The following is a 23,172-nucleotide window of genomic DNA, read 5'->3' on the forward strand; positions in this document are numbered from 1 at the left end:
GGAAGCTGACCTGGCTAGTCTGGAAGGATTCCACTGGGAAGGGATATCCATAGGCTCCCCTGGGACTGTGAGGAAACGTAGCCTCTCTGAAAGCAGCGTGGCTATAGATAAGACAGCCTCTGTTTACAGTTTCTTTAGCAACCAAAGCATGACCAAAGAAAATGAAGAAATCAGTTCAGTTGCCAACACTGAGAACATAAGTTCTAGATCCCAGATGCCTGAAGACTCTGTGACCAGTGTGAAACAGGAGTCCACTTCTCTTCCTTCCTCACCATTCATGTCTGATAGGACTGATTTAGGAAGAAGGCTCAGCCTACAGACTCCTCCTGATGTCAACAGACTCTCAGTATTTAGTGCAGGGGAAGCCCAGCGAGGCCCTGATTACAGTACTCAATCACTTGAAAGCCAAGATATGCTGGAGAATCCTGATGAGCGATACTACATGGGTTCAGCCTTTACTGCCTGCAATACTCTAGATGCAGCTACAGACAGCAGCTATACATCAGGCAATGAGCAGAATGATAGCCAGGGAACTGGCAAAAAGAGAAGAGCAACTGGAGTAAGTTGTCCAACTATTGCCAGCAAAACTAATTTTTGTTTGCAACTATGTAAACTGTGACGACATCTGTAAAATGGCCAGAAGTGTAGCAATACTTTAACACCTTCTCTATAATCATTCTGGTTCATTGAATAACTTACGTTGTCATCTTCATTTGTGGAGGTTATAATTGTTCATGGCAGCTATTTTGGTCTAAGATATTTAGCTTCTTCACATGTGTTTCATTTTTGTGCTACTTTGGTGCATGAGTGTACTGTTGGTTCTTCATGTGGTGTTAATTTACCAGTTTCAAGAAACAACTACTGCTGCTCACTTAGGGCCCATACAGACAGGCTAAAATAAAGCTGCTTCTGGTTATTTTACAGGTATGCTGTTTAAATGATGCATGCGTCCTAAGAGGCCAGAAGCCACGCCCAAGCCACACTCCAGTCCTAAGGACTGGACCACAGCTTTGGCACAGCTTTTGGCCTCTTAGTATGTATGTATCATTTAAACAGCATACCTCCAAAGTGACCCGAAGCAGCTTTATTTTGGCTTGTCTGTACGGGCCCTTAGTTCTCTATATTATCAAAAGACATAAATTCATGAAATAGATTTTATAATAAGCTTGCATTTTATATTGCTTGTTTTACTGCAATCCTTCCTTGATCAGATCTCAAAGACAAAACTGACAGCAATATCCCAGGTGACCTATGGGTCAAAGTGGGATCACTGTAAACACCTTTTTATAAAAAAATTATATCTAATTTTCTGTAGGCTGAGTCCATAAATGTTTACGCTGGTATAAATGTTAGGCCTACCTTTGACTCAGCATGCATGGGGTTATGGATCAAGTAAGCTGAATGTTTATCCCATTGAAATCAGTGTGGCTTAATTCATGATGAACCTGTCCCATTGATTTCAATGGGATTTGAGTTCATCTAGCAGCACAGATGGAGCCCATACAGAAAAATCTGTATGTCCTAAACACTTATGCCTAAAACAGGCTTGGTAGACAATGGATGCCTTGGAATGGCATTAGATCTGCAGGTTGTGTAGAAAGCATCAGTTCTGTTATTTCAACAAACAAGCAATGTTTGCATTTCACTTTTCAGGAGGGATCCTCGCCTGAGATTCCTAGTCTGGAAAGAAAGAATAAACGAAGGAAGATTAAAGGCAAAAAAGGTGGGTGGGATACATTACTTAACTCCGTGCTGTCTTTCCAACTTACATTATTTAGGTGAAATTCTACTTATTCCACATATTTGTTTGTGTTTGTGGCACTTCATGATAATGTTAATGAAGATCGAATACTAATTTGCATTTATAGCTTTGTTATGAGGAAACTGATAATGGAAGGTTGAATTTAGGTCTGGTTGTACCATTAAGCAACATGAGGCAGCTACTGAAAGCAGAAGATGCTCTGAAAAGTGGTGAGTAGTGATGAAATACCGTAAACTAATTTGCTTTCCTTGGATACAAGAAAGTTGTTCCATCACCATCAGCAGTGATGAAGTTACCTGCAAATCCATTTGTATTCTGTATATATAATTGGGACAGGAGGAGATGTCATCTTAAGTAGCAAAATAGCTTGAGCCACCTGTGGCTGCTCATTACTTGCAGGACATGCCAAGCTCATTAAACAAGTGATTGCGTCTGATACTTCATTTGTACTATTGTGTGTTCAGTAGGCAGCCTTGTAGAAATGGAAACAATTGAGGTGGAACTCAGATAAATGTGATAAATACTCTAAAAGTGGTGGCAGGCGACATGTCATATTTCATCATATTTAATTTTTTAAACCTTTAAATTGTTTTTTTGTGGGCAGAGCGTTCTCAAGTGGATCACTTACTATCTATTTCCCTGAGGGAAGAAGAGCTGAACAAATCCTTGCAGTGTGTGGATGGAAGCCTCCTGCAGGCTCGAGCGGCTCTTCAAGCAGCTTATATTGAAGTCCAGCGACTGATTGTACTGAAACAGCAGGTATGTTCACTTTGTTTTGAGGCCTGTTACCTCTGGCTCTGATGGTGTCAGAGATTTGTGTGTGTGTGTGTGTGTGTATTTAGTTTGGTTTAGTTTTTTGATAGACCCTTGCTTGTCTTCCAGATATCAGTGGAAATGGGAACTTTGAGGAGCCAGAGAATTCAGATCCTGCAAGGGCTACAAGGTATTTGGAGCAGTCCAGCTAGTGTGTTGACACTTAGAATTCTTTTTTATTTATTTAGTTTATAAGCCACATACTAATTGTGGTTCCTGTGAGGTGTTCAGATTATGCAAAACACACACAATTAGAATATTAATAAAATATGGTAGCATGCAGTAGTAAGATCACGAGCAGTACAACACCACAACAATTAAAACAATACATTTAATAAATTTATGGGCGGCTTTAAAATGTATATGTTCTTACATAGTGAATTACAGTCACCTATCAAAATGTCAACACAGGAACACATTTGTTAATGAGATTCATTTGGATCAGTTTCAGTCTCTGAGTACTGATGACGTAGACAAGCTACTTGCTAAGGTCAAAAAGACCACATGCCCTCTTGACTCCTGCCCTTCATGGCTGGCCATCCAGGGAGGGGAGGCAACTATGAGTCTGTTAAGATCTATAATTAATGCCTCCCTCAGGGAAGGCAGTTTTCCAGCCAGTTTAAAACTGGCTGTAGTTAAATCTGTTTTTAAAAAGCCTTCCCTTGATCCCCTGGAGAAATCTTAACTATCGGCCGGCATCTCTCCTTCCATTTTTGGGCAAGGTGATCAAGAGGGCAGTTGCCAACCAACTCCAAGCAGTCTTGGATGACACCGATTATCCTGATCCATTTCAAACTGGCTTCAGAGTCGAGATTGCCATGGTCGCCTTGGTCGATGACCTCCGTCTGTGCATTGACAGGGGAAGTGTGGCCCTGTTGGTGCTCTTGGACCTCTCAGCGGCCTTCGATACCATAGACCATGGTATCCTTCTGGAACGCTTGAGAGGGTTAGGAATTGGGGGCACTGCTTTGCAGTGGTTCCGGTCCTATCTCATGGGTAGGTTCCATGTCGCTTGGGGACAGTTGTTCGGCCAAGAGGGAGCTCAAATCGAGTGTCCCTGAAGGCATGATACTGTCTCCAATGCTATTCAATATTTACATGAAGCCGCTGGGTGAAACCATCCAGAGACATGGGGCGGGGTGTTATCAGTACGCTGATGACACCCAAATTTGCTTCTCCGTGTCTCGGTCTGCTTCGGTTACCAAGGATGGCATTTCCCCTCTGAATGACTGTCTGAGGTCAGTAATGGATTGGATGAGGGAAAATAGATTTAAACTGAATCCAAATAAAACAGAGGTACTCGCTATAGGCAACCTCTCGTCTCGGTTTCTGTAATGTGCTCTACATGGGGCAACCCTCATGTCACGTTCGGAAGCTGCAACTAGTCCAAAATATGGCAGCCAAATTGGTTACAGGGAGTTTGAAATTTGATCCTATTACACCTATTTTAAAATCCCTACACTGGCTACCTATTAGCTTCCGGGCACAGTATAAGGTGTTAGTCATTACCTATAATGACTTGGGTCCAGCTTACCTGAGGGAATGCCTCCTCCCATGCAATCCTTCCCGCACTCTCAGGTCCTCTGGAAAGAATCTCTTGCAGTCTAAAAAAACCAGATTGGTAACAACTTCTCAGAGGACATTCTCTGTTGCCGCTCCAAAAATCTGGAGTGACCTGCTGGAGGAGATCTGCCATATAACATCTTTGGAGGCCTTTAAAAAGGCAATAAAAACAGATCATGGGAAAATGGGTGCAGAGGGCAACAGAAGTAATCTTTAGTTTGGATAAAGTCAGAGTTTGCACCTTGCTTATTTAAGAAAATTTATAATGTTAATGTGAAATGCATTTGTGCTTTCTCCACAGAAAGCTTTGACCCTTCTGAGCACTCGCAGCAGTTTGAATCCAGTGGCTCAACTGAAAAAAGAGCAGGCAAGCTCCAGCCAACACAGGATCTTACTGTGAATTCAGGTCTTGTTATTCCTCTTTTGGAATCTGCTTCCCATCTCTCTGCCCAGATCCCCCCTGCTCCTTTGGCAGCCACCATCCATATAAATGGTTCACCTACATTCCAAACCACCACCAGCCTTGGAGCCATCACAGTCCCTGATTCATCTCTTCAGATCAAGCAAGAACCTGCCTCTCCAAAGACTGTGGAAGAGAACATAAGTGTTCCTGAACAAAGCTCTCTGTGTTCCTCACAAGCAACGCTTCAATTTCAGGAGGGTATGATGTAGTTTTTCATATTAGAAGGCAGTTGTTCTCTGTGTGTGTGTTGATCTGTACAGAGTCCAGATTTCTAAAATTTCAGCAGCACCTTCCCTGTTCTGTACATGAGCAGGAGCTCAACCTCAGTAAAACCCAGCATAACTATCTGTCTTCCCCAAATAGTGCCTTCTCTGGAAGGGTAGGATAGCAAATGAAAGGGGGAAGTAAGTAGCCTATCTATGCAATTTATCTGTTCAAAAACTGTCAATATTATGTCTGATCTTTCGACCAAGATTGCCATCAAACAGATGTTGGAGGAAGTTTGGAAGTGTTTATAGTTCAGCCTAGGATTGTCATTTTGTCCAAGTATGCCTTCTGATGAGCAGACAAGAAAAGCATCTAGAGTTCAGATCACTCTACATCCATACAGCAAGTTTCATAACTGAGCCTATATTGTTTTTTGTGGTTTTTTGGGCTATGTGGCCATGTTCTAGAAGAGTTTTCTCCTGACGTTTCATCAGGCTGGCCTGCCATCAGCCAGTACACATGCAAATCACTCCTACATTCCCAGACTCACACAGTATATATATATATATATATATACACTTTTTCCAGGCAAGCATTCTCTGAAGATGCCAGCCACAGATGCTGGCGAAATGTCAGGAGGAAACTAACATGGCCACATAGCCCGAAAAACCCACCAAAAACTATGGATGCCGGCCATGAAAGCCTTCGACTTCATATCAGCCTATATTCTCCATTTAGGAAATGGACACAAAGCAATCACCATTATAGTTAATAAGAATAATCATATTGTTTTTGTTGATTTTTTTTTACTCTTTTGTACCTTAGTTGGAGAAGCAATCCCATTACATGGGATTACCGTATGTAATTCTTCCATCCCTCACCACAATGATAAATATGTACTGTGTTACTTTTTGTTGATTTCAGTGTGCAGTAAATCCCTAATCTTGTAACCAAGGTCAAAAACACACTGCAGAAATAATCCAGTTTGAGACCACTTTAACTGCCCTGGCTCAGTGCTAGGGAATTCTGGGAACTAGTTTTGAGAGACATTTATCCTTCTCTGTCAGAGAGCTCTGGTGCCACAATAAACTACAGTTCCTAGGATTCCCCAGCACTGAGCCAGGGCAATTAAAGCAGTCTCAAACTGAATTATTTCTGTAGTGTGTTTTGGACCTAAGAAAACTAATTTTTTAACAATTGTACGTGAATACTGCATTGACGTGAGACATAGTCCATTACACTCCTAATTGTCTTTAAATAGATGTGTTATTTCCAACAACCTCAGAATCATCCTAGACCAATTTGGATGCACAGAATTCTCAGCCTGTGGCTTACCAAATGTCATCTAATTTTCTATAGCCTTTCTAGCACAGTTTCTATAGCACTTCCAGCATAACAAATATCTGATTATCACATGTTCAGAAGAACTCAGCTGAGTGCATAGTTCAAATTTCTATTGCATAGATACAGAAATGAGTTTGAAAATGACTTAGCAATTCCTGGAAACTGGAATTGGAGCTAGAACCAAAGTATTCTCTGATACTAGTCCAACAGTAGCTACTAAACTACATAATGTCTCAAAGTGTTTATCATAGAAATAGAGACCACCATCTCAATGAATGGGCTGAATTTAGTCAGGGAAGGTCAGTAAGTTACCACTGAATGCAACATATAGCTAAAGCTAGGATGCACAAATGTTATTTGTTCTGTTTGGTGAAATAATATTTTCGTTCTTCAGGGAATACAAGTCAACAGTCTTCACTGTACCCAGTTATCACTGCTGCCATGTCCTTGTCAGGACTCTTTGATTTCCAAGAACCTAATCAAGATATGCAGAAACCTGCTTCAGATAAGGGGAGGACCAGATTATCTGATCCCTCTTCCCTTAGCTATTCACCATTGCTATTAACAGTGCATACAAAAGAGAGAGGCCCAGGGGACAGTGCTGTTTCAGAGCAATGCAGCACTTCCCTTCAAAGCCAAACCTTTCCTACCAATCCATCTGTGAAAGAAGATCCCAAAATTGAACAGTCTGAACAGATGGCTGTTTCTACTCTGGTATCCTTCGAAAGTAAAATAAGTAAGAAGAAGAAAAGACTGAAAAAGAAGAAGGCACTGCGAGCAGCGACCCGTGTACCTGAGAACAGTGATACGGAACAAGATGTAAGTGACTCAAAACCTTTCAGGAAAGTCAAGACAATCAAGGTGCCCAAAGGTGAAAAGGTGACAACATCCACTCCTCCAAAACAAGAGGATGCTGCTGAGGAAGGAAAGAAAAAAGATGAGAATGAGAGTGACACATCTCTGGAATTTGTAGAGGTTCCCAAATCTCCCCTTGAAGTGGTAACCATTGCCTCATCAGAATCAGGAGATGAGAAACCAGACAGCCCTTCCAAGAGGAATGCCTTGAGTTCCTCAGAACAACTTTTGAAAGAACCATCTCGATCAGGCTATGATGAAGTGAGCTCTACTAGTGAAATTGGAACAGACTATAGGGATTGTATAGCTAGAAGGTGAGTTGGAAAGGCTGCATTTGTTCCTCAGTTCTGTATCTGTATTAATGTTGTTGGCTTTTAAAGCTAATAGAAATTATGAATTCCATGATGTTGTACTTTGGCTTTCTCGGGTTTTTTTGTCTTCGTTGTTTTTAAAATACTAATGTCAGTGTTGTCCTTGCTGAAATAGAAACAGCAAAAGCAAGTTCTGTAGAACGGAAACATTGTTTTGCAGTTACTAATGATGAAGCACTTTTATGTGGTCCCAGTAGTCAGTTCTGTCCCTTTTCTTTAGAAATATTTCCCTAGAGGATCTTGCATTAAAATATGCTGCACTGTTATATTTTTGTATGTGTGGAGTGCTTAAACATTCTTGTTGTTACATTCTCTTTGTTCTACAGTGTAGCTGAGACTCAAACTTCTGTATCATCAATAAGAGGATCAAAAAACTCATCAGGTAATCCATCCATATTTTTTTTAGTGCAGAAAGAAACATAAGTTCTTTTGGGATGGTAAAATTATTTAGAGAGCAGCAAAAGAGTTCTTTGGAAATATGGGTTTTGTCGTATATCCTCTGTAGCCTGTATAAAGGCACAGAGTCTCAGAAGATGGTGCTGAAATGTCACAACAATAAAATGCAGATACCTGAATTTCCTTGCTGGGTATTATAGGTTGCTCCCCTATAGAGAAGAAGCGTTTAACCTCTTTGCTGCCTTTTTAATCTGTCTGATGTGAGTCACCTCACCTTACTCTATAACCAAGCAGTCTTGGTTTTTAAGAGACTATCATATTTACTAAATATTTGTGCCATCTACCATATTCTAAATATGGACTCAGAGGCTACTGTGAGATGGTTTATTTGAACACATACAGCACGTTCTTCTAAACTAAGTAACTTTGGCAATTTAAAACCAGTTGCTAATTTGAACAAGCTTGTTTTTTGCTGCTCCAGAGGATGAGGACCCAAACCAGGTGATTTAAATTCCAAGAAAGAATATTCCGACTAAACATTGAAATGCCCAACCTGATGGTAGGATCAGTTAGACAGTGGGATGGAATATCTCAGAAAGTAATGGGCAAATTAAAACGAGGTTGGGTTGCTACCTCTCAGGTATTCTTTAGCTGCAGATTCTTGCATAGCAGAGTTTAGGAATATGTGATGCTCAAGGTATCTTCCAGTTCCATGACTCTCAGAGATCAAATTCAGTGTCTTCCTCTTTGGCTCAAAGGTAAAAACCATATAGTTCAGAATTATGGAATGTCATTGTTGATCTCTGACTGGAGATAGCAGTGGGATCCTTCCATGCTTTGTTTGTCTTCCCAATTGCAAATGCTAACAATATGGGGGAAGCTAAGGAGACTTTGTGGTAAGAGGCATTGGGGCCATCCACGAGTCAAAGGTGCCCCTCCCTGATGCACTACTAGGTAAACATTAGCCAATTTCCAGTTTTCCAGGTGTGGACAAGATACTTGTGCCCTAGTTTTAAGAGTACTGGATGAGGTGGATCATTTATTTCATGCCTATGGTATTATCCATTTCAGTTTGTTTGCAGGTTTGGTTATAGGACAAGGATGGTTTGTTCACCTTGATGGATGATCTTTGTTGGGAATGTGTCCCTGTTGGTATTGCTTTATGGCTTGGTGGTTTTCAGTTCCATCAAGCATTGCATCCTTTTGGATTAACTTGCTGGGATTATAATTTGAATGCACTTTTTTCCAGTGGTTCCATCCTGTTAGAGTAGAGATGAGTTCAGAAGGAAGTGTTGTAGGATTTTTGCTCAGCATCTTGTCCTGTAACCTGTGGAGTCCCTCCATTTTCAGTTTTGTTCCCCTTTTAAACATGAGACTGTTTGGACAGGTTGTCTGGAGTTTTAAAGTCCAACGTCACCAGTATGGTGATGATGCCCAACTCTTATTTGTCCTTTTCACTTAAATCTAGGGAACCTTTTCCCCATTCTAAACCAGTGTCTGATGTCAGTAATAGACTGGATTAGGGCAAACAACTGAATATTAATTGAGACTAGATGGTGTGTGTCAAAAGGCAGATCTGGATATAAGAGTTGAACATCTGTTAAAAGGGCTAATAGTCCTCTTGAAGATGCAAGGTTACAGCTTCAGTCAGTTTCTAGATACAGCCCTCAGCCTGGATGCTTATGTTTCTGCAGTGGCCAGAAGTGAATTTGCACAGTCTTTGCTAGCAGATTTGCTAATCTGTTAGCTGTGCCCATTCGTGGAGGTATATGATCTGCCTTTAGCCAAACATCTGGCACTTTTAACATGAAGATTTCCTTCCTTAGTTTTCTTTTACTGTGATATTATTAGCAAGATGTGTAGTTAATTGCCAACTTTAATAATTGTATTTGACAGAAGTCTCTTCAGAGCCGGGGGACGATGAAGAACCTACTGAAGGGGTTTTTGAGGGCCATTCGGCTTCAGTAAATGCTATGCAAATCTTTGGGAATTTGCTGTACACCTGCTCAGCAGACAAAACCATCCGTGCATTTAATTTAGTGGTAAGCAGACTTGCTGAAGATGTTCTACCTCTTGGAGCTTATATTCCTACATAAAGTCCCACAAAACACTAGACGGTTAGTAAAACCAGTGAGGACTGATCATGGCTTTGAGCAGATAAATACAATTAAATCAGTATGAAGTATAACCCTATCCCTCAGTTAGGACGTTGAAGCAGTGGGATGTGACTCAGGATTCTAGCTTGGTCCAAATCCGGTGCCTTTTCCTTATTAGAGCTGTGTTTAACCAGTGAGTAGCTGGTGGCTTTTCATCAAGCTTAGTAGCCACTGGATAATTGGGAAACAAAAGTTCCAGTGTAATGCAATGGAAGAGACTAACATTTATTCCTAAGAGTATGCAGAAATTGTCAGATCTGTTTTGTAAAGAATTGGGTCTTTATTCTTAACCCAACATATGTTTTCTCCCTAAGAGAAGAACCTTGTAAAGGTAAACTGGAGCTCCAGAACTTGTTTCATATGTATGGATTTTCTTTACATGCATTACCCCTACTAGCTAATGCATCACGTTCCAGCTCATTTCTATAGTAGGCCTTGAGGTTATGTAGTGTATTTAAAATGCTGATATGGGGAGAATGTCTTTTACTATAAAACATATTTTGTAAAAGAACATGCATGGTGCTGTCCACTAGCCGCATAAATTTAGACTGGAGATGGTGACCCTCCAGAAGTTGTTAGACTTCAGTTCCTATCCTTCCTTATTGTTGGCTGTATAGTACTAGTACAGGGGTACCTCGGGTTACGAAATTAATTCGTTCCGCCGCCGCTTTCGTAACCCGAAAAGCCTTCGCAAGCCGAAAACCCATAGGCGCTAATGGGGAAAAGCCGCGATTTCGTGTGAAATAGCGCCGAAAAGCACCAAAATTTTCTTCGTAACCCGAAATAACCTTCGTAACCCGGAACAGTTATTTCCTATGGGATTTTTTCGTATCCCGGAAATTTCGTAACGTGGGTATTTCGTATCCCGGGGTACCACTGTACTAGATAGGAAGTCATATTTGGAGGACTGCAGTTTCACCAGCCCAGTTTAGATTTGAATTTTATTTTCACTATTAAGAAAGTTCCATATGTAATAAGGTAGCTGTAGCAATGACTTTGAATACAGCTTCACAGCTGCTGGATATACCTATATAATATTTGTGTTTGAACAGGCACAAAGAAGAAAGACTTGCATTTTGAAGTATGTGGGAAAGTAATTTGGAAAATGTTTGTGTGCATGGCCATTGGGTACCTTGACCACATATTTTTTTAAATGCACATGAGCAGGAAAACAAGTTACTGGTTTTGAAAGCAAAGTTTTTGGTTGTACCTCAATTTGATCTGGTTCCAGATTCTGAGTAAATGAATGTTGTAATGCTTTTCCTTTCACAGAACAGGAAGTGTGTTGGTGTCTTTGAAGGGCATACCTCAAAGGTGAACTGTCTTCTGGTGACTCAGACAACAGGGAAGAATGCAGCACTCTATTCAGGCTCCAGTGACCAGAGTATACATTGTTACAACATTAAGGTAATTGTAAATATAGTGTTTACATGTTTTTGAAGATACATACTTCCATAAAACACATTTCCTTTTCCCAGTATTACTGTTGCTTCTCTTTTCCTCTTAATGAAGCTGAACTTCGGGAGGACTGCAGTATAAGCTGACACCAGGTTAAATCTAAGTCTTGTGTTCAAATTGTTCTCTTCTTAGCATCACATTAAATCCTTTTTATTTGCCCCAGTATTTTCACATTTTTGGAGAGCAGGTTGAAGTTTCTTTGCTGTGCTGACCAGATCACAGGTCATTTTTTTTGCAGTGAATATTTGATTTTTATGTTTATTTCCCTGAAATCCCTTTGTGATTAAGGTGCAATTTCTGTATCTTTTATCAAGTTTATAAAAATAAATAAATTGCATAAATAAAGTTGCAAAATAAATTGTGACAGTGGAGCCAGAAGCTATAGTGTCAATATGACTTAGTACATCTAAAAAAAATTCCAGCTGTCGAGGATCTCAGTGTTGCTAAAAGGTGCATTTAGGTCGGTTTACAGCTCTGTTATCTAAAAATCTCATGTGGATTTCCAAAAACTTAAGTCAGACGATACAGTTTTTAAAAATGGTTTTATTTGAATATAGTATATTTTATTTAATGTGAAAATGCTGGGAGAGGTACACAACTGATTACTTAAGATATTTTCATTTTCACAGTTAAGCAATTTGCATATATTCCTGAGCTAGAAGTTAATACAAGTTTTAGGACCTGATTCTTTACTGAAGTCAAGAAAGCATCATGAATTTGTAGTGTGTATTCTTTAGTGAGCTAGAGCATGCCATGTTGTTGTTGTATGCCTTCAAAGACTTATGACGACCCAAAAGTGAACCTGTCATAAGGGGTTTTGGCAAGATTTGTTCAGTAGGGCCTTTGCCTTTCTCTGAGGCTGAGATTTGCCCAAGGTCATCCATGGCTGAGCAAGGATTCAAATCCTGGTCAGAACCCAACATTTAAACTACTACACTATGCTGGCTCTCATCCATTCTGTAGTACATGCAAACAAATAAAGGCTGAGAGAGTCACTTGACCGAGGTTACCCAGTGGGTCTCCATGGCTGATTGGGGATTTGAACCATGGTCTCCAGTCTCATAGTCCAGTGCTAAAACCATTACACTATGCTGGCTCTGCATGTGACAGTTTGGAAAAGTGAACCCCAAATATATACACAGTTAAATTCACTTTTATAATTAAGTTGTTGATTCATCAAGTGTACATCAATGGACATATCTACTATTTGGAATGAAGGCCTATATAATAATGGTCTGCTTCTGCAGTTGTTGATTAATTAACAATTAATTAACAAAGCTAGCTTTCAGATTTCTTCTTTAGGCCCACTTTCCTAAAGAGGATGGCTGAATCTCTCAATCAGTAAGTTTATCACTGTTGTTTCCCTTTAACAGACTAGAGAATGTGTGGATCAGTTTAAATTGGATGACCGTGTGCTCTGTCTGCATACTAGATGGAGAATCCTTTATGTCGGGCTTGCAAATGGCAATGTGGTTACTTTCAATATAAAGGTCAGTATTAAAAGATGTGTGTTCCATTAGAGCCATTGTAAATGTCGTGGCAGCTGTAGCTGGCTAATACTTGGGGGGGGGGGGGGGGGGGGGGGAGACTATTTACATATCTTGAACTAAGAACTTACTTTATAATCTAAAAAAAAGTGGGCCTTGGTGTCTGCAGGGATTTGGTTCCAGGACTCCCTATGGATACCAAAAACCATGGATGCTTAGGTCCCATTATATACAGTGGTGTAGTAAAATGGACTCCCTTATATAAAATGGCAAAATCAAAGATTGCTTTTTGGATATATATATAATTTTAAAATATTTTCAAGCTGTGGATGTTTAAATCTGTGGATACAGAGGGTCGACTGTAAATAGACATTTAGACCTTTTGGGAATTGAAGGAGCATTCAGGTAACCAGAAGGCATGCTGGTTTTTACTTGAATGTCCAGAAACTTTCTGAAAAATGCTTTCTTGACATAAGGTTGGATTTGTGAGGGTCTACTGATGATGTTTTAAAATGTGATTTTTTAAGAACAACAAGCAACTTGATGTCTTTGAATGCCATGGTCCTCGTGCAATCAGCTGTCTTGCCACAGCCCAAGAAGGGGCACGAAGGTTGCTGATAGTAGGATCCTATGATTCTACAATCAGTGTACGAGATGCCCGGAATGGACTCCTGCTTCGGACCCTTGAAGGTCACAGCAAGACTGTACTCTGTATGAAGGCAAGTAGCTTCAAGTGAATGCTTTAAATGGGCATAATTAGTATTTGGTATTTCTGCCTGTTGAAGCTCAAAGTTTGTAAATGAACTCTATATTGTTAACTTGAACTTGTTGATTGAGCTAGAGGAAAAAAAATAAAGGAAGAAAGACAACGGAACGAGGACAGGGGAGGAGATGACAAGGGAGGAAGCAACAGAGAAGTTACTAAGGCGCGTTATAAACGGGCCTAAGCAGCGCCGTCGTCATGCCGTGAATATGCGCGAGGGGCGGCGCTTCCGGATGCGCCTTGCCCCTCGCGCGTATTCCGTACGTCAAGATGGCGGTGCCCTATACAGATGAGCGTGGCCATCTTGACGTAACGGACGCTGTGCGTCCGGACGTCCAAACCCAGAAGAGACGTCGCGAGTGCGCACTTTGGCACTTGCGACGTCTCTTCCAGGTTCCCAGAAGGAGCGCGATTTTTGCGCTCCTTTTTTACAGCGCGGGGGAGTCGCGTGGTTTGGCTGCAGCGGCTTCCCCGCGCTGCAACCGGCAGTGGCCCAAGACCACCCCTTTTGGGCGGTCTGTAACGGGCCTATGTTTTATAATTAAGAGTGATTTAAAGTGGGCTAACATATAAAGCATTCTATCCAAAGACATTGAAAAGGATATACTACAGATTTTTAATTATATAATAATAATAAAGATTTATTTCTAGCCCACCCAATCACGAAGAATCCGGGCAGGTTACAACAGTAAAATACATCAAATTACAATAGAGTTAATAAAAAAATCAAACCCTAGACCTACCCCCCCCTTCCCAGTACTAAAACAGAATATTAAACAGTAATAGTGTAAAAACATTAAAAACATTAAACAAAAAATAGGCAGAAAGATAGGCAGGGAAGAATAGACAGATGAGGGGACAAATATCTCTATATCTGGGGAGGGTAACTAAGTTGGAAAGGCCTGCCGGAAGAGATCCATCTTGAGTGCTTTCTTAAAAGCTGTCATAGTGGAAACATGACGGATCTCCTCTGGCAGGTCGTTCCATAGTTTTGGAGCAGTAATAGAAAAGGCCCCCTGAGAAACTGATGTTAGCCTAAATTTTTTTTGGCTGTAGTAGATTTCTTCCAGAGGACCTTAGGCCTGTTACAGACTGCCAGAATAAAGCTGCTTCGGGTCTCTTTGGAGGTATGCTATTTAGAGTCCGGAGGTCGTGCCAAAGCCACACTCCATTCCTAATCACTGGAGGGCAGCTTTGGTGCAGCTTCCGGATTCTTAGGGTGCATGCATCATTTAAACAGCATACCTCCAAAGAGACCCGAAGCAGCTTTATTTTGGCAGTCTGTAACAGGCCTTAGTGTGCAGGATGGACAATAGGGAAAAAGGTGTTCCCTCAAGTACTCTGGGCCCAAGCCATGTAGGGCTTTAAAGGTAGTCACCAACACCTTGTACTTTGCCCGGAAACTAATAGGCAGCCACTGAAGGGACTTCAAGATCGGTGTTATATGGTCATTCCTTTAACAGTTCATATGAATCAAATACGAATTAAACAAATTAACGTTTGATCCCTTTACCCACTACCATTCCCTTCTCCTTTTGTGTCATGTCTTTTTAGATTGTAAGCTTGAGGGCAGGGGACCATCCAATTAAAAATAATAATAATTGTAAGCTGCTCTGAGAGCCTTTAGGGATAAGGGCGGGGTATAAATACCGTAAATAATAATAATAATAATAATAATAATAATAATAATAATAATAATAATAATAATTTATTGAATACAGAAATAGTATAAAATATATATTAGAAGAAATATATACATTAAGAAGAATCAACTTTAATGACTGATCTGGAGTGAATTATTTTTAAATGAAATTATTTGTGTGAACTAAGGGGCTATACAGATTGGGAGAAAGGGGCGGCGAGACGCCGCCCCTTTCTGCCCCGGATAGAGACCGCAACAACCAAATGCCACAGCCTCTGGGAGGTCTAAAAAGAACCCACTCCTGGTAGGTTCTTTTTAGACCATGCACAGGATGCCATTGGCGTACTCGCGTGCCATGATGACGTCCACGCAGTGCTGTTTGGGCACTGCACTGCGCAGATGTCAACATCGAGAGTCCCGTATGGCAGGGCGCATGCAATGATGGCAGCCAGCGTGTGTGCAGGGTTGCTGAGTGTGTAAATGCTCAGCCCTCGTGCACCCCTGGTTTGGGCCCGTGCCAACACAAAGCACCCATCTGTCAAGCCCCTAGCTTTATTATAAACTGTCACTGATATTATTGGGATTTTAGTAGGGAAAACTATTTTCACTTTTACTGTTTTACAATTTACTATTACTATTTCACAATTAGATGTCTCCTCTATTAATTAGAAATTATTTTTTTCCAGTGTGCCTGTGATGCACTGTGCACTAGATTTGTGCCCATTGGGTAGAATTATTTCTTTCATTCCTGGAAATCTGCCAGGGACTGGCAGCCAGTTATTCAGGGAGTGGCACCAGTCCAGACACTCACTTTGAGTAGCACTGGTCTCCACCAAGGGTGGACAACTGCAGTCGGTGTGGAGACCAGTTTTTACCCCAGCAGTGGGCTGTGCCACCCTATTTGAGGCCAAAAATGAGATCATAAATGACTTCTGGTCTTTATTTCCAGATTGAATTTTCTTTTAGGGGCCTTTTGTAGTGGCTGGGAGGCTGTTTGAGTGTAAACCCTTCTTCTGGATGTCTGTGGGAGCAGTAATTTGCCATTTAAGGACATTTTATTTGCTTTAAAACACCACAACCCCACTGCCAGATTTGTAGACTTGGTGGTGGGCAGAGCAAGCTGGGTGGCACAAAAATCCCTGGGGTACATGTAGAGTCCATGGGCTTTGCTTTGTTTACCATCTATCTTAATTAACAGCAGCTCTTTGGAATTTCAGATGGGTCTTGCCCAACCCTACATGAAATGCCAGAATTTTAACCAGGGCTCTTTGCATGCAAAATGTGTGTGTTCTGCCATGGAACTCTCCTGTAGAGTAACTCATTTTGTACTGCTAGAGTGAGACATTCTCACTATGCTTTCCCTCTTTTTGGTAGGTGACATGTATCTGTTCTTTGGCTTCTTTTTCTCACTGTCTATCACCATGAATTGTTTCTGGTAGATCTCAGTTCTGAAGCTTGGGAAAAGTTACTTTTCTGGACTACAACTCCCAAAATCCCATAGCCAACATGGGCTCAAAAATAACTTTTTTCAAAGGTCTGTTCTTGGCTTGAATATGGATTATATCCAATTTTCTTTCAAGCCTTCTTTAGCATCCCATGTGCATTGATAGTATTTACCATGCACACTCTAAATTAGGTATATAGCCTTGACCTTACCTTTCTTTGGCTGTTGCTCATACTCACTCTTACCATGTTACATAACTCTCCAGTACAACATTGCAAAACATACAGTCTTTCCTGTCTATCTTCTGTTTGGAAACTCTGGTTATCTCCAGCCTTGACTATTGTGACTTTCTTTTTGCTCTTCTTCCATTGTGCATTGTTTTAAACTGTGACACAGATTGATAGCACCATATAAATAATAATGAAGATTATAATGACTTGCTTGTACTCTCCTTTTCATTGACAGCCAAACGTAGTTGGTTGTTGTTTTCATGTTATAAATAATGACATTCTTAATGCAGAACTGGCACTAAACTAGCACATATTTGTCTTAAGTTCCCCTGCTGAGTATATGGCTGAATTGGGACTTGAATCCAGTTAAGTTCATTCTCCCTGAAAGGTCAGTCTGCCTTTCAAAGGCATTCTACAAGCATGAATGAGTGTGGGTGGAAGGAAGATAACATCTCTTATGGATAATCTTGCTGTCTGGTTATCTCTTCCAAGGTTGTGAATGATCTGGTGTTCAGTGGTTCCAGTGACCAGTCTGTCCATGCCCACAACATTCATGTAAGTTGCTCATATAGTTAAAATATTCATGTAAGTTGCTCATATGGTTAAATAATTCCTGTGAAACAGAAATTATTTCACATTTCTTAGTTCTAATGAAATAATTTTGTATACAGCACTGTTACATTTTCCTAGATTCATTACTCAAACCAGAATCTTAACCCATTTCTGCAGATTTTCTAAGCTGGTATTAAGTTGAGCAGTTAGGGCAATATATTATACTGTAACTTGTGTTCCACTTTAGACACCTGAACACTAAACACACACGAAGTGTCATGGTTGAAAATGATGTACAAACTGCCATATTAGTCTAACGTACATAGAAACAAAGCTTGATGTAGAATTTGGAAAGTTCACAACTGTCACATTGTGTCTGTGTTTGTATGATTTTACATGAGAAGTTAGCTTAGTAAGATATTAAAATGTGTGCCTTCATGTTGACTCTAACTTATCATAGGGTTTTATTGGCAGGATTTATCCAGAGAAGGTTTGCCATTGCCTTCCTGTTAGACTAAAAGATACTGACTTGACCAAGTTTATTCAACAAGTTTTCATGCCTGAGTGGCGATACAAATTATGGTCTCCTAGACTCTTAGTTGAGCACTTGAACAGCCAAAGCACACTAGTTCATTAAAATATAGAAGTTATAATATTTGCAGTTGTTGAATTTCCCAGAAACGTACTTTGTCTTCTGCTAGGTTGATACTGTAATGGGTATTGGAGAACCTCTTCTGGTCCATTATCTCCCAGACTGTTAAACTTGTGCATTTGGTTTCACTTTACACTAAGTTAACAGCATATATAGGGTGACACAGAATTATAGAGTTGGAAGAGACTACAAGGGCCATTCAGTCCAACCTCTACTAAGCAGGACAAATAGAAGTATAAACTCTACTTAAATTTCATGAACCTGTAAATAATATTTAGTATAAGTAACCTATGCACTTGCACCTGATGAGGGTACAATTTCAAGTTTGTCTATGTATTAATGCCTTAATCTTTATTTGGGGATTTGCTAAGAGAAAGTTTGAATTAACGAAGTCTCACTATTAAGAGATTAGGATAAGACATGCTTACAAGATAGCTAGAAAAAGTTAAAGTATGAGAAAATGTGGATGAAGTTACAGTAATCTAGTGAAAGAAAGTCAGTCAAGGATGAAACAGAACAAACAGTGGTCAAAGGAAGAGGAAGTCAGTAAGAATGATTGACAGAAGGTTGAAGAAAGTTGGAAAATGGTTAGAGTAGATGAATGAGGGTATGAGGGGGATAACTGAGAGATTGAAGGAAGGGACTTAAGATGAAGGATGGTAGATGGAGAGAACTTAGAAGGTCTTGAGAGGAGTGAAGAAGAGATGGAAATAAATGGAGGTGAAAGGACGGGAGGAATTAGGATATGTAGGATAGGAAGATGGATATAGGGAGGGAAGAAGGATAAAGGAGGTAAGAAGGATAAATGAAAGGATGAATGAATGAGACAAATAAGAGGGGAAGACTTGTTTGTTCGGAGAACAGAAGAAGAGATAAAAAGAAATGTAATTAGAAATTTAATTAAGAGTGGTATTGGTAAGAAATTGCTCTCTGAAATGTCTTGAGGTATTCCTGATTATTATATGTATAACTTGTTTGTAGTTGTATGAATGTTTTCATAATTTTAATGTGTATGTTTTTAATTGAATAAACTTTTTTTAAAAAAGCTTATGCTACAAACCTCTTTCTCTCAGTTAGTTTAAAGGTGCTACAGGATTCCTTTTATCTTTTTATGCTGATACAGACTTAATGCAGCAGTGTCTTTTAATACAGTACCAATGTACTTTTTAGTCACCTACCCATGAATGACATGGTGAACAACAATAGGCCAGTTCATCTCACTAGGCAAGTTCATCTCACTGCTGCCCCCAGAATACGGCATGGGCCACACTGATATTGTATCACTGAAGTTTTTTGTTAAAGTGGAAATACTGCTTTCAAACAAGCAGAGAAGTTTAGTTTAGAAGGATTTTCTCAGTTTGCTACTGAATTTTGGTGACAAATCCTGAACATCCAACTTTTCCTTCTTTTTAGAAGAAATTCCTGGTTTACCACAGAATTTTGGTGTCATGATTTTGTGGGGGATGGAGCTGTAAAAGTAACCTGGGGCCACATGTGGCCTATGATTGTGGTTCCCATCCCTAATGTATGTTTTACTGATAACCTTGCTTCAGACAGGGGAGTTGGTGCGGATCTACAAAGGGCACAACCATGCAGTAACAGTTGTGAACATCCTGGGAAAGGTGATGGTAACAGCTTGCTTGGACAAATGTGTTCGTGTTTATGAACTGCAGGTAAAAAAAAAAAGGCAAAACTTACTCTGTGTGTTGTTATTAATGCCATGCAACATAACTCCAATTAAAAAGTGGTGTATGCTGTCATTTATATAACTTAGGTTGAATGTTGTGCTTTTTCTATTTGATCACATGAGAATGTTTGGGTTTCAAATATTCAGTGAGATGCAATTTGGAGCAATGCATCTTGTTCCAAAATCAGTTTTTTGATGTTAAGAAGCTCTGAAGGAGAACTGTAGACTTCAGTTGTTGTTATTCTGTAACTGGAAGTTTCAGAATCCCACAGCCAAGATTGATATGTGATCCAAAACTATGCCATTTCTTTCAGCTAGATGAATCATGCAAAGAGATTACAGCATCAGGGTTTGGTAGATGCATGTTTACTCTTAGGATTGTGTTATATATTAATTTTTTAAAAAAGCAGAAACGGGTGCGGTCAGTAAAATTTGCGGAGGAAACGGGAGACATGTCTCAAGATGTTCATATGATGGTTGTTAATTTAACTGTTTTTAAGCACTTTTATCTTTTTTAACTGCATTTTATTCTTTATAATGACTGATGTGTTTTAATACTTTAACAGATTAATTTCATTTTAATGTTCACTTTTTTATGTGTAATTGTATGGTTTTAAATTGTAAGCTGCTTTGAGTTCCAATTTTGGGAGAAGAAAGAGATGATGATGATGATGATGATGATGATGATGATGATTAAAAGCTCAGTATGATTCAGTACATGTAAATTCTTAAAGCCTTCTTCAGGGGCTTCTTAGAAACTAATCTCAAAAATATTTGGACCACCAACTTTAAGACCATTTAATAAACAAACAAAAAACATGTAAATAGTCTGAGAGTTTCTAGTTCAGAAATTTCTGGGTTTAAATTATAAATAGCCCTGAAGACGGAACATGTCAGGGTTTCTTTTTGCTAAATAAATGGCCATCCTCTGAGCATCTTGAAACATGTCTCCAGTTTCAAGGGGCTGAACAGACCAGCACTATGAGCCAGAGTCAGGGTGGAGTGGGGGTGTGGTGACTGCCTGCCCTGTCCACTCCCAAGCCACCATCACACTGCCTGCCCAACCAGACAGTAGGCGGCGTGGATATGCTCCTGCAGCCCAGTTATTGTACACACTGTGCCAAAGAAACGAAGCAAAAGTGCTGCCGCAAGGGCAAACACAGCTTTCTGCCAGCTTGAAAAGGAGAGGCATTTGGCTGTTTCTTTTTGAGCTAGCAAACTGTTGGATAAGGCCTGCAGCATGCAGTTGCTGCAGCCCTGATCCAGCACTCAAAGGGACAGTGCCAAGCCGCTCCAAAGAGGCCATCTGTTCAGCCCCTTCATCATGTACTCACAGGTCTGATCTGGATATTTAAATACTTTTCATTATTTTAACACCTTTTTCTGAGAGAATCCAGTTTAGGTTTGTGTGGCAGGAGAGTTAGCAGCATATTGTGAAATGAAATAGCATTGTGAAGCATGTTATTTCCAAGAAACTGAAGTTTCTAAGGGTATCTGTACTTCTTTATTAGCTGTGTGGGCAACTTTTTAAAAGAAAGGTAGGATTCTCAGTTTATGAAATTATTAATTATTTTTCCTTTTCTCCCCCTCTCCATCCCCACCTCAAGTCCCATGATCGTTTGCAAGTCTACGGAGGACATTCGGATATGATTATGTGCATGACCATTCATAAGAGCATGGTAACATTTTTTTTTCTTTTCCATCAAGTCACAGGGTCTCCCTCAGTGGCCATAGTTATCTAGGAGTGGGCCACTCCTCCCTCTTGCTTTTTAGCCAGACAACTGCCTGCTAAAACCCTCCATAGCAGTGCTACTCAGAGTGTTGGTCCCTGGACCAGTGCCAGTCCATGAGCTGTACCTACCAGTCTCTGACAGGGTTCCAGGAAAGAAAGAAACACTTGTACCCAGTGGGTACAAATTTAATGCCAGTCCCTGACTCATTGATTGGGAAAAAAGAAAAGAAAAGGATTTCCAGTCCTTTATATCAGGTAGCATGAGAAGCATGGTTCCATTGGTCTGTTAGTGCTGACTATGCCCAAACAGACAGGCCAGAATAAAGCTGCTTCAGGTCACTTTGGAGGTATGCTGTTTAAATGATGCATGCATCCTAAGAGTCCGAAAGCCGTGCCAAAGCCAAGCTCTAGTTCTAAGGACTGGAGAGCAGCTTTGGTGCAGCATCTGGCCTCTTAAGATGCGTGTGTCATTGAAACAACATACCTCCAAAGTGACCCGAACCAGCTTTATTTTGGTCTGTCTCTTCGGGCCCTATGAAACAAGGCTTTTCAGCTCCCATACCTGCTAAAAAGGTTTTTTATACAAAGATCAGAGCAATCTCAGAGCAGCAGCCTATTGAAAAGCATTGCCAGAAGGACCAAACGGACGCACCAATACCTGCACATCTCTCTATGTATGCATGCATATTTTGTTGATCCTATTTCTATCTTGGCTTGAAAGACCTCTCTATTGGAATTTCCTTGAGTTGTGGAAACCTGTTACAGTTTTCCCAATCCTGCACAGCCTTGTACTTGAATTCAAATGAATGGGACTTCTTTTCACTTCATTTTCCCTGTTCTCTGCTGACCTTGGGAAAAGGTCAGCAACTAAAGTGACTGAGACAGAAGCATTGGGGTGGCTCTCTTTTTTTCTTTTTCTTTTTGCACACCAATGCCATCTTTTTCATCTTGTGACTCTTACTCTGTTATGCAACCAGCCTAGAGTACCTGTCCTTGCCTGGAATGCTTTGACAGAAATACTTATAAAAGAGATTTGCATTCAGAGTTCATGCAAAGATCTCAACCTAGTTATCACCCAGGCAGTTACATATGTGTGATCTCACCTTAATTACCTTATATATTTGTGTATAAGTCGACCTCATGTATATGTCGAGGTCAACTTTTGGGACCAGAAATGGAGATTTTTATATGACCCGTGGATAAGTCGAGGGTCAAACTTAAGGGGGGCAGCCCAGCTGGGGAGAGGCTCCGGGACAATTAGCGTCTCTCTAGCCAGGCTCCTTCCTCATGAGGAGGGAGGCTGGCTGGAGAGAAGACTGTGAGGGGCGAATGCATGCCCATCCCAGGCTTCTCTCTAGTTGGCTTCCCTTCTTGTGAGGGCTCCTCATGAGGAGGGAGGCAGGCTGGAGAAAAGCCTGCAAGGGGCGAATGCATGCCCATCCCATGCTTATCTCTAGTCGGCTTCCCTTTTCGTGAGGGCTCCTCATGAGGAGGGAGGCAGGCTGGAGAGAAGCCTGCGAGGGACGAACACGCACCCTTCCCTGCCTTCTCTCTAGCCGGCTTCCCTTCTCATGAGGAGGGAGGCTGGCTGGAAA

At 40.6% G+C, this 23,172-nt stretch overlaps 1 protein-coding gene across 3 annotated transcripts in view; it reads left to right on the top strand.

Annotated features, from left to right (window-relative positions):
• Positions 1-23,172, top strand: part of ZNF106 (zinc finger protein 106) — a 73,714-nt gene that overhangs the window by 41,249 nt on the left and 9,293 nt on the right. For 2 of the 3 annotated variants that reach the window (XM_042452446.1, XM_042452454.1), the window contains exons 7-20: positions 1-559; positions 1,654-1,723; positions 2,367-2,521; positions 2,645-2,705; positions 4,440-4,799; positions 6,547-7,321; positions 7,705-7,760; positions 9,671-9,816; positions 11,203-11,337; positions 12,762-12,878; positions 13,403-13,594; positions 17,447-17,509; positions 19,712-19,831; positions 21,453-21,524. In XM_042452446.1, coding sequence (XP_042308380.1) covers positions 1-559; positions 1,654-1,723; positions 2,367-2,521; positions 2,645-2,705; positions 4,440-4,799; positions 6,547-7,321; positions 7,705-7,760; positions 9,671-9,816; positions 11,203-11,337; positions 12,762-12,878; positions 13,403-13,594; positions 17,447-17,509; positions 19,712-19,831; positions 21,453-21,524 — 2,881 coding nt within the window. Of the gene's footprint in view, positions 560-1,653; positions 1,724-2,366; positions 2,522-2,644; positions 2,706-4,439; positions 4,800-6,546; positions 7,322-7,704; positions 7,761-9,670; positions 9,817-11,202; positions 11,338-12,761; positions 12,879-13,402; positions 13,595-17,446; positions 17,510-19,711; positions 19,832-21,452; positions 21,525-23,172 lie in introns of those variants that run through there. The other variant, XR_006102217.1, reaches the window with a different exon arrangement.

The sequence above is a fragment of the Sceloporus undulatus genome, chromosome 1 (assembly GCF_019175285.1).
Source record: "Sceloporus undulatus isolate JIND9_A2432 ecotype Alabama chromosome 1, SceUnd_v1.1, whole genome shotgun sequence".
NCBI classification, from domain to species: Eukaryota; Metazoa; Chordata; class Lepidosauria; order Squamata; family Phrynosomatidae; genus Sceloporus; species Sceloporus undulatus.